This window comes from Mustelus asterias, chromosome 15 (genome assembly GCF_964213995.1).
Source record: "Mustelus asterias chromosome 15, sMusAst1.hap1.1, whole genome shotgun sequence".
Taxonomy (NCBI): Eukaryota; Metazoa; Chordata; class Chondrichthyes; order Carcharhiniformes; family Triakidae; genus Mustelus; species Mustelus asterias.
Window position 1 is genome coordinate 807,535 of NC_135815.1, and position 12,248 is coordinate 819,782.

Consider the following 12,248-nt stretch of genomic DNA (forward strand, 5'->3'; position numbering starts at 1 on the left):
ACTCGGCCATTTCCTCCCTGCCTGACAGGGACATACCTATCAAGGACATCCAGTATTTGTTCCTTGAAAAAGTTCCACTTTTCATTAGTTCCTTTCTCTGACAGTTTCTGTTCCCAACTTATGCCCCCTAATTCTTGCCTAATCGCATCATAATTACCTCTCCCCCAATTGTAAACCTTGCCCTGCCGTACGGCCCTATCCCTCTCCATTGCAATAACAAAAGACACCGAATTGTGGTCACTATCTCCAAAGTGCTCTCCCACAACCAAATCTAACACTTGGCCCGGTTCATTTCCCAGTACCAAATCCAATGTGGCCTCACCTCTTGTCGGCCTATCCACATATTGTGTCAAGAAACCCTCCTGCACACACTGCACAAAAACTGCCCCATCCAAACTATTTGATCTACAAAGGTTCCAATCAATATTTGGAAAGTTAAAGTCCCCCATGACAACTACCCTGTGACCCCCACACATATCCATAATCTGCTAAGCAATTTCTTCCTCCACATCTCTATTACTGTTTGGGGGCCTATAGTAAACTCCTAACAACGTAACCGCTCCTTTCCTATTTCTAACTTCAGCCCATATTACCTCAGTGTGCAGATCCCCCTCGAAGTGCCTTTCCGCAGCCGTTAAACTATCCTTGATTAACAATGCCACTCCTCCACCTCTTTTACCAGCTTCCCTACACTTAGTGAAACATCTATACCCCGGAACGTCCAACAACCATTCTTGTCCTTGTTCTACCCGCGTCTCCGTAATGGCCACAACATCGTAGTCCCAAGTACCAATCCACGCCCCAGGTTCATCTACCTTGTTCCGGATGCTCCTTGCATTGAAGTAGACACACTTCAACCCACCTTCCTGTCTACCGGTACCCACCCTTGACCCTGATACCTTCCCCAATACCTCACCACCCTCAACACTAACTTCTGGACTACAACTCCTTTTCCCACTCCCCTGACAAATTAGTTTAAACCCCCCTGAAGAGCCGTAACAAATTACCAATAAATCCCAAAACAAGTTTTACAATTCAGTGTCTGGTAACTGGTGTTCCACGATTCAAAATCTCTCACCAAATTGTTACTAATCAGCATCCAATAAGCTTTTCTCCACGTTTTGATATAGAACATAGAAAAGATACAGCACAAACAGGCCCTTCGGCCCACAAGTTGCGCCGGTCATGTCCCTACCTACCTAGGCTTATAAATAGACTTACCTATAACCCTCAATCCTATTAAGTCCCATGTACTCATCCAGAAGTCTCTTAAAATACCCTATCAAGTTTGCCTCCATCACCATTGACGGCAGCCGATTCCACTCACCCGACACCCTCTGAGTGAAAAACTTCCCCCTGACATCTCCTCTGTACCTACTCCCCAGCATCTTAAACCTGTGTCCTCTCGTAGCAGCCATTTCAGCCCTAGGAAAATGCCTCCGAGAATCCACCCGATCTATACCTCTCAACATCTTGTACATCTCTATCAGGTCGCCTCTCATCCTTTGTCTCCAAGGAGAAAAGACCGAGCTCCCTCAGCCTATCCTCATAAGGCATGCCAACCAATCCAGGCAACATCCTTGTAAATCTTCTCTGCACCCTTTCAATCATTTCCACATCCCTCCTGTAATGAGGCGACCAGAACTGAGCACAGTACTCCAAGTGGGGTCTGACTAGGGTCTTATAAAGCTGCATCATTATCTCCCGACTCCTAAACTCAATCCTTCGATTGATGAAGGCCAGCACACCATACGCCTTCTTAACCACCTCCTCCACCTGCGAGGCCGATTTAAGAGTCCTATGGACTCGGACCCCAAGGTCCTTCTGATCCTCTACACTGCTAAGAGTCTTACCCTTGATATTATACTCCTTCATCCCATTTGACCTGCCAAAATGGACCACTACACATTTTTCCGGGTTGAAGTCCATCTGCCACTTCTCGTCCCAGTCTTGCATCCTATCTATGTCACGCTGCAGCTTCTGACATCTCTCCAACGTATCCACAACACCACCAACCTTTGTGTCGTCGGCAAACTTACCAACCCACCCCTCCACTTCCTCATCCAGGTCATTTATGAAAATGACAAACAGCAAGGGTCCCAGAACAGATCCTTGGGGCACTCCACTGGTGACCGACCTCCATTCAGAAAAAGACCCATCTACAACCACTCTCTGCCTTCTGCAGGCAAGCCAGTTCTGGATCCACAAGGCAACAGCCCCTTGGATCCCATGCCCTCTCACTTTCTCGAGAAGTCTTGCATGGGGGACCTTATCGAATGCCTTGCTGAAGTCCATGTAAACCACATCTACCGCTTTTCCTTCGTCAATGTGTTTAGGCACATTTTGAAAGAACTCCACCAGGCTCGTAAGGCACGATTTGCCTTTGACAAAGCCGTGGTGACTACTTTTGAGCATACTAAACTTCTCTAAATGTTCATAAATCCTGTCCCTCAGGATCTTCTCCATCAATTTACCAACCACTGAGATTAGACTCACCGGTTGGTAATTTCCTGGGCTATCCCTCTTCCCTTTCTTGAATATAGGAACCATATCCGCAATCCTCCGGAACCTCTCCCGTCTCCATCGACGACGCAAAGATCATCGCCAGAGGCTCTGCAATCTCTTCCCTCGCCTCCCACAGTAACCTGGGGTACATCCCATCCGGTCCTGGCGACTTATCTATCTTGATGCTATTCAAAATTTCCAACACACCCTCTTAATGTCCACATACTCAATCTTTTCAGTCCACCTCAATCCTGTAGTACAACCACCCAGGTCTTTTTCCACCGTGAATACCGAGGTAAAATATTCATTAAGCACCTCTGCTATTTCTTCTGGTTCTGTACAGACTTTCTCACCTTCACATTTTATAGGTCCTATTCCTTCATATCTCATCCTTTTACTCTTCACGTAATTATAGAACGCCTTAGGGTTCTCCTTAACCTTACCTGCCAAGGTCTTCTCGTGACCCCTTCTGGCTCTCCTAATTTCTTTCTTAAGTCCCTTCCTACAAGCCGTATACTCATCTAGAACCTTATCATCGCCTCGCTCTCTGAACCTTTTGATCGCTTTCCTTTTCTTTCTCACTAGGTTCAGCGGAGCTTTCGTGCACCACGGTTTCCGTAACCTACCAACACCTCCCTGTCTCATCGGAACGTTGTCATGCAGAACTCCAGACAAATATTGCTTGAAAATCTGCCACCTTCGGTACTTTTCCTCGAGAGTGCCTCCTTCCAATTTACGCCTCTAATCTCCTGCCTGATGGCTTCATGTTTCCCCTTACTCCAGATAAACACTTTCCTAGCTTGCCTGATCCTATCTCTTTCCAATGCTCGCGTAAAGGAGATAGAGTTATGATCACTATCCCCAAGATGCTCCCCCACTGAGAGATCCTGTCCAGGCTCATTAGCCAGTACCAGATCGAGTACAGCCTCTCCTCTTGTAGGCTTATCCACATGTTGTGTCAGGAAACCCTCCTGAACACACCTAACAAACTCCCCTCCATCCAAACGCCTTAACCTATGGATATTCCAATCGATGTTTGGGAAATTAAAGTGGGTGGGTGGGGGTGTGGGTGGGCGGAGGGGGCGGCTGTTCATGTCTCTCTGCTCCTGCTTTCTAAAAGGTTTGTGATTTGTGCAGGCTCTGGATGGATTTTTCTTTGTTGTGAATGGCGAAGGCCGCATTCTGTTCGTCTCAGAGAACGTCACCAATTACCTGGGATATAAACAAGAGGAGCTCATGAACACCAGTGTCTACAACATTCTGCACCTCGGTGATCATACTGAGTTTGTTCGTAACCTACTACCCAAGTCCCTCGGTGAGACATGGTTTTCGTACATGGTATTTCTGCTTTAGCAGGGCAAAGTGCAAAAACTAGAATTCTCAGCAGCACAGTTCACTCTGAAGTTGTTCCTATCAGCGGGGCAAAGGAACAGTGCTCATAAAGAAGGCCATTCAGGCCATTGAGCCCGCTCCACCAATCATGAGACCATGACTGAGTGCTGCACTGTCAGAGGGTCAGTACTGAGGGAATGTCGAACTGTCGGGGTCAGTACTGAGGGAGTGCCGCACTGTCGGAGGGTCAGTGCTGAGGGAGTGCTGCACTGTCGGAGGGTCAGTGCTGAGGAAGTGCTGCACTGTCGGAGGGTCAGTGCTGAGGGAGTACTGCACTGTCAGAGGGTCAGTGCTGAGGAAGTGCTGCACTGTCGGAGGGTCAGTACTGCAGGAGTGCCGCACTGTCAGAGGGTCAGTGCTGAGGGAGTGCCGCACTGTTGGAGGGTCAGTGCTGAGGGAGTGCTGCACTGTCAGAGGGTCAGTACTGAGGGAGTACTGCACTGTTGGAGGGTCAGTACTGAGGGAGTACTGCACTGTTGGAGGGTCAGTGCTGAGGGAGTGCCGCACTGTCGGAGGGTCAGTGCTGAGGGAGTGCCGCACTGTCAGAGGGTCAGTGCTGAGGGAGTGCTGCACTGTTGGAAAGTCAGTAGCAAGGGATTGTTAGGGTCAGTATTGAGGGAGTACAGTCATGCTGGAGGGTCAGCAGTAGGCTGGTTGGGGCCAGGTTGTTTCAGGTGGATGTGGAAGACCTCCTCTTTATATTACTGCATAGATAATCTCCTGATGGCCAGGCCAATATTCCTTCTTCAACATTGTCCTGATGGACCTCAGTCTAGAGTCTGAAAGAAGTCACTGCTGAAATAGTAAATGCATTGGTTTTAACTTTCCAAATTTTTTAGACTCTAGAACATCTCAGCAGACTGGAGAATAGTGAATGTGACTCCGTCATTCATGAAAGGAGGGAGATAGAAAGCAGGAAGCTACGGGATAGTTAGCTTACCATCTCTCACAGGGCAATCGCTGAAATCTATTATTAAGGAGGTTGAAGCAGGACACTTAGGAAATGCAGGGTCAATGTGGCTTGTGAAAGGGTAATCATATCTGACTAGCCTATTGTAGTCCTTTGAGAAGCAACAAGCAACATGAACCTTGATTTGATTTATTATGGTCATGTGTATTTGAATACAGTGAAAAGTATTGTTTCTTGCGAGCTGCATAGACAAAACATACTGTTCATAGAGTACATCAGGGAGAAGCAAAGGAGAATGTGCAGAATGTAGTGTTACAGTCCTAGCTAGGGTGTAGAGAAATATCAACTTAATGCGAGGTCGGTCCATTCAAAAGTCTGACAGCAGCAGGGAAGAAGCTGTTCTTGAGTTGGTTCGTCCATGATCTCAGACTTTTGTATCTTTTTCCCGATGGAAGAAGGTCCTTCAGGGAAGGGAATTTGCCGTCCTTACCCAGTCTGGCCTACATGTGACACCAGAGCCACTGCAATGTGATTCACCCTCAATTGGACAACTAGGGATGGGCAATAAATGCTGGCCAGCCGGAATGTCCATGTCCCATGAATGAATAAATGAAAACCAAACTCGCCACAACCCCAGCACTTCCCCATACCCCCATTGTTTTATTCTATAAGACATAAGACAAAGGAGCAGAATTAGGCCACTTGGCCCATCGAGTCTGCTCCGCCATTCAATCATGGCTGATATTTTTCTCATCCCCATTCTCCTGCCTTTTCCCCATAACCCCCGATCCCCTTATTGATTAACAACCTATTTATCGCTGTCTTAAAGACACTAAATGACCTGGCCTCCACAGCCCTCTGTAGCAAAGAGTTCCACAGGTTCATCACTCTCTGACTGAAGAAATTTTTCCTCATCTCTGTTTTAGAACATAGAACAGTACAGCACAGAACAGGCCCTTCGGCCCACGATGTTGTGCCGAGCTTTATCTGAAACCAAGATCAAGCTATCCCACTCCCTATCATCCTGGTGTGCTCCATGTGCCTATCCAATAACCGCTTAAATGTTCCTAAAGTGTCTGACTCCACTAGCACTGCAGGCAGTCCATTCCACACCCCAACCACTCTCTGCGTAAAGAACCTACCTCTGATATCCTTCCTATATCTCCCACCATGAACCCTATAGTTATGCCCCCTCGTAATAGCTCCATCCACCCGAGGAAATAGTCTTTGAACGTTTACTCTATCCCCTTCATCATTTTATAAACCTCTATTAAGTCTCCCCTCAGTCTCCTCCACTCCAGACAGAACAGCCCTAGCTCCCTCAACCTTTCCTCATAAGACCTACCCCCCCAAACCAGGCAGCATCCTGGTAAATCTCCTCTGCACTCTTTCCAGCGCTTCCACATCCTTCTTATACTGAGGTGACCAGAACTGCACACAATATACCAAATGTGGTCTCACCAAGGTCCTGTACAGTTGCAGCATAACCCCACGGCTCGTAAACTCCAACCCCCTGTTAATAGAACATAGAACATAGAACATTACAGCACAGAACAGGCCCTTCGGCCCACGATGTTGTGCCGACCTTCATCTGAAACCAAGATCAAGCTATCCCACTCCCTACCATCCTGGCGTGCTCCATGTGCCTATCCAATAACCGCTTAAATGTTCCTAAAGTGTCTGACTCCACTATCACTGCAGGCAGTCCATTCCACACCCCAACCACTCTCTGCGTGAAGAACCTACCTCTGATATCCTTCCTATATCTCCCACCATGAACCCTATAGTTATGCCCCCTTGTAATAGCTCCATCCACCCGAGGAAATAGTCTTTGAACGTTCACTCGATCTATCCCCTTCATCATTTTATAAACCTCTATTAAGTCTCCCCTCAATCTCCTCCGCTCCAGAGAGAACAGCCCCAGCTCCCTCAACCTTTCCTCATAAGACCGACACTCCAAACCAGGCAGCATCCTGGTAAATCTCCTCTGCACTCTTTCCAGCGCTTCCACATCCTTCTTATAGTGAGGTGACCAGAACTGCACGCAATATTCCAAATGCGGTCTCACCAAGGTCCTGTACAGTTGCAGCATAACCCCACGGCTCTTAAACTCCAACCCCCTGTTAATAAAAGCTAACACACTATAGGCCTTCTTCACAGCTCTATCCACTTGAGTGGCAACCTTTAGAGATCTGTGGATATGGACCCCAAGATCTCTCTGTTCCTCCACAGTCTTCAGAACCCTACCTTTGACCCTGTAATCCACATTTAAATTAGTCCTACCAAAATGAATCACCTCACATTTATCAGGGTTAAACTCCATTTGCCATTTTTCAGCCCAGCTTTGCATCCTATCTATGTCTCTTTGCAGCCCACAACAGCCCTCCACCTCATCCACTACTCCACCAATCTTGGTGTCATCAGCAAATTTACTGATCCACCCTTCAGCCCCCTCCTCTAAGTCATTAATAAAAATCACAAAGAGCAGAGGACCAAGCACTGATCCCTGTGGCACTCCGCTAGCAACCTGCCTCCAGTCTGAAAATTTTCCATCCACCACCACCCTCTGTCTTCGATCAGACAACCAGTTACCTATCCAATCAGCCACCTTTCCCTCTATCCCACACCTCCTCACTTTCATCATAAGCCGACCTTGGGGGACCTTATCAAACGCCTTACTAAAATCCATGTATATGACATCAAGTGCCCTACCTTCATCAACACACTTAGTTACCTCCTCAAAAAATTCTATCAAATTTGTGAGGCACGACTTGCCCTTCACGAATCCGTGCTGACTATCCCGGATTAATCCGCATCTTTCTAAATGGTCGTAAATCCCATCCCTAAGGACCTTTTCCATCAATTTACCAACCACCGAAGTAAGACTAACCGGCCTATAATTACCAGGGTCATTTCTGTTCCCTTTCTTAAACAGAGGAACAACATTCGCCACTCTTCAGTCCTCTGGCACCATCCCCGTGGACAGTGAGGACCCAAAGATCAAAGCCAAAGGTTCTGCAATCTCATCCCTTGCCTCCCAAAGAATCCTAGGATATATTTCATCAGGCCCAGAGGACTTATCGACCTTCAGTTTATTCAAAACTGCCAGTACATTCTCCCTCCGAACAAAGGATTGTTCCTTTAGCCTGAGGTTGTGCCCTCTGGTTCTAGTTTTTCCTACTAGTGGAAACATCTTCTCCACGTCCACTCTATCCAGGCCTCGCAGTATCCTGTAAGTTTCAATAAGATCCCCCCTCATCCTTCTAAGCTCCAACGAGTATAGACCCAGAGTCCTCGACCGTTCCTCATACGACAAGCTCTTCAATCCAGGGATCATTCTTGTAAACTTTCTCTGGACACTTTCCAAGGCCAGCACATCCTTCCTTAGATACGGGGCCCAAAACTGCTCACAATACTCCAAATGGAGTCTGACCAGAGCTTTATACAGCCTCAGAAGTACATCCCTGCTCTTATATTCTAGCTCTCTCGACATGAACGCTGACATTGCATTTGCCTTCCTAACTGCCGACTGAACCAGCACGGTAACTTTAAGAGAATCTTGAACAATGATTCTCAAGTCCCTTTGTGCTCCTGATTTCCTAAGCATTTCCCCATTTAGAAAATAGTCTATGCCTCCATTCCGCCTTCCAAAGTGCGTAACCTCACACGTTTCCACATTGTATTCCATCTGCCACTTCTTTGCTCACTCTCCTAGTCTGTCCAAGTCCTTCTGCAGACCCCCGCTTCCTCAATACTACCTGTCCCTCTATATATCTTTGTATCATCTGCAAACTTAGCAACAGTGCCTTCAGTTCCTTCTTTCAAATCGTTAATGTATGTTGTGAAAAGTTGTGGTCCCAGCACTGACCCCTGAGGCACATCACTAGTCCCCGGCTGCCATCCTGAAAAAGACCCCTTTATCCCCACTCTCTGCCTTCTGCCATTCATGATGTGGAGATGCCGGCGTTGGACTGGGGTAAACACAGTACGAAGTCTCACAACACCAGGTTAAAGTCCAACACGTTTATTTGGTCGCAAAAGCCACTAGCTTTCGGAGCGCTCGCTGCTCCTTCGTCAGGTGAGTGGGAGTTGTGTTCACAAACAGGGCACATAAAGACACAAACCCAATTTACAAAATAATGATTGGAATGCGAGCCTTTACAGGTAATCAAGTCTTAAAGGTACAGACAATGTGAATGGAGAGAGGGTTAAGCACAGGTTAAAGAGATGTGTATTGTCTCCAGACAGGACAGTTAGAGAGATTTTGCAAGTCCAGGCAAGTCGTGGGGGTTACAGATAGTGTGACATGAACCCAGGATCCCAGTTGAGGCCGTCCTCATGTGTGTGGAACTTGGCTATCAGTCTCTGCTCAGCGACTCTGCGCTGTCGTGTGTCATGAAGGCCGCCTTGGAGAACACTTACCCGAAGATCAGAGGCCGAATGCCCGTGACCGCTGAAGTGCTCCCCCACAGGAAGAGAACACTCCTGCCTGGTGATTGTCGAGCGGTGTTCATTCATCCATTGTCGTAGCGTCTGCATGGTTTCCCCAATGTACCATGCCTCGGGACATCCTTTCCTGCAGCGTATCAGCTAGACAACGTTGGCCGAGTTGCAAGAGTAGGTTCCGTGTACCTGGTGGATGGTTTTCTCACGTGAGATGATGGCATCCGTGTCGATGATCCGGCACGTCTTGCAGAGGTTGCTGTGTTAGGGTTGTGTGGCGTCGTGGTCACTGTTCTCCTGAAGGCTGGGTAGTTTGCTGTGGACAATGGTCTGTTTGAGGTTGTGCGGTTGTTTGAAGGCAAGAAATTGGGGTGTGGGGATGGCCTTGGTGAGATGTTCGTCTTCATCAATGACATGTTGAAGGCTCCGGAGAAGATGTCGTAGCTTCTCCGCTCTGAGGAAGTACTGGACGACGAAGGGTAGTCTGTCCACCGTGTCCCGTGTTTGTCTTCTGAGGAGGTCGGTGCGGTTTTTTGCTGTGGCGCGTCGGAACTGTCGATTGATGAGTCGAGCGCCATATCCTGTTCTTATGAGGGCATCTTTCAGCACCTGGAGGTGTCTGTTGCATTCGGCCTCTGATCTTCGGGTTAGCGTTCACCAAGGCGGCCTTCATGACACACGACAGCGCAGAGAAACTGATAGCCAAGTTCCGCACACATGAGGGCGGCCTCAACCGGGATCTTGGGTTCATGTCACACTATCTGTAACCCCCACGACTTGCCTGGGCTTGCAACATCTCACTCACTGTCCTGGCTGGAGACAATACACATCTCTGTAACCTGTGCTTAACCCTCTCTCCACTCACATTGTCTGTACATTTAAGACTTGATTACCTGTAAAGACTCGCATTCCAACCATTATTTTGTAAATTGAGCTTGTGTCTTTATATGCCCTGTTTGTGAACAGAACTCCCACTCACCTGACGAAGGAGCAGCGAGCGCTCCGAAAGCTAGTGGCTTTTGCTACCAAATAAACCTGTTGGACTTTAACCTGGTGTTGTGAGACTTCTTACTGTGTTCTGCCATTCAGCCAATCCTCTATCCATGCCAGGATCGTACCCGTAACACCATGGGTTCTTAACTTACTAAACAATCTTCTATGCAGGACCTTGTCAAAGGCCTTCTGGAAATCTACTTTGTTAACTCCTCAAAGAACTCTAACAGATTTGTCAGACATGACCTCCCCCTGACGAAGCCGTGCTGACTCAGTCCTACTTTATCATGCACTTCCAAGTACTCTGTGATCTCATCTTTAATAATGGACTCTAAAATCTTGCCAATGACCAAAGTCAGTCTAACTGGCCTATAATTTCCCATCTGTTGCCTCCCTCCCTTCTTAAACAGCGATGTTACATTAGCTTCTTTCCAGTCCTCTGGTACCCTCCCTGCCTCCAGTGATTCCTGAAAGATCACCACCAATGCCTCCACAATTTCCTCAGCTATCTCTTTTAGAACGTTGAGGTGTAGTCCATCCGGTCCAGGTGATTTATCCACCTTCAGACCTTTCAGTTTCCCCAGACCTTTCTCCTTAGTGATGGCCATTACACTCAGCTGTGTCCCCTGATTCTTCTGGAGCTCTGGCATCCCACTGGTGTCTTCCAGCATGAAGACTGATGCAAAGTAACTATTCAGTTCCGCTGCCTGGTATTCCTCTGCCTGATTCTCCTGGTATGTTGGGGTCCTGTTTATTTATCCCAGCACCCTCTAACTGTTTGCTCCTCCTTTCAGTGAATAGTGCCACTTGGTCAAAGGAGAGTAACAGGCGGAACAGCCATACTTTCAACTGCCGGATGTTGGTGCGGGTAATGGAGGAGGCTACTGTGGAGAGTCGGGAGGCGAGACAGAAGTATGAGATAATGCAGTGTTTCACTGTGTCACAGCCCAAGTCTATTAAGGAGGAAGGAGATGGTAAGTATATTTTGGAGAATAAAATGGATCTAAGTTGGCTCGAGACCTCTTGTCCTTTTTTGTGTCTCTTGGCGACCTTTCTGTCCATTTTTCTCCCAATACCAATGTCTGCTGTTTGCCAGTCAGTTGGTTGTTCAATGCTGGTTGAGAGAGCTTGTGATAAGGCTCGCTCTGATGGAGAGTCTGAGCTCGTTCATGGCATGTTCCAGGGAGTTGTCCGAGCATAGCTCAGTGTACCATTGGCAGCATGGGAGGGTGAAGAGAAAAGCTTTTCCTGTTGAGGATTAGCTACAGCCTCATCCTGTTTCCTTATTGGCAACTGTACGTGTGTCCATCTGATTCTAAGGTTGGTCTTTATAATTATTCCACAGATCTGCAGTCCTGTTTGATATGTATAGCCCGGAGATTATCAAAACCACAGCTCAATCTCATGTCTGAGACATTCATTACCACACAGGACACAACAGGTAAGGACAGTGACTCTAACAAAGGGCTTGCTGGAATCCTGTGAACTGTTAGCAGTGATTTGATACAACTGATGGGATGAGGGGAACCAATTCTGGGAATTAGGAGGAAATGAAAATAAATGGTGGTATGTTACTGGGAAAAAACATTGCAGTGGATCAGAGAAAATTAAATGTGCTTCTGGGAAGACAAGGGACCGAGGGAACATAAGATCATAAGAAATAGAAGCTGGAGTAGGCCATTCAGCCCATCAGACCTGCTCTGCCATTCAATAAGATCATAAGACCATTAGAGGTAGGGGCCAGAAGGAGGCCATTTGATCCATCGAGTCTGCTCTGCCATTCAGTGAGATCATGACTGACCTGATATGTAATCCTCAACTCCACTTTCCCGTCTTATCCTCATAACCTTTGATTCCCTTACTGATTAAAAATCTGTTTATCTCAGCCTTGAACATATTTAACGACCCAGTCTCTCCAGCCCTCTGCGGGAAAGAATTCAACAGATTCACTGTCCCCGAGAGAAGAAATTCCTCCTCATCTCTGTCTTCAATGGGCGATCCCCTT

The 12,248-nt window shown here is 47.5% G+C and overlaps 1 protein-coding gene across 9 annotated transcripts in view; it reads left to right on the top strand.

The window, feature by feature from the left end:
* The window catches only part of ncoa1 (nuclear receptor coactivator 1), a 109,312-nt gene that overhangs the window by 47,648 nt on the left and 49,416 nt on the right, over positions 1–12,248 (top strand). For all 9 annotated transcript variants that reach the window (XM_078229325.1, XM_078229324.1, XM_078229327.1 and 6 more), the window contains 3 exons: positions 3,643–3,820; positions 11,038–11,217; positions 11,589–11,684. In XM_078229325.1, the coding sequence (XP_078085451.1) occupies positions 3,643–3,820; positions 11,038–11,217; positions 11,589–11,684 (454 nt within the window). The remainder of the gene's footprint in view (positions 1–3,642; positions 3,821–11,037; positions 11,218–11,588; positions 11,685–12,248) is intronic.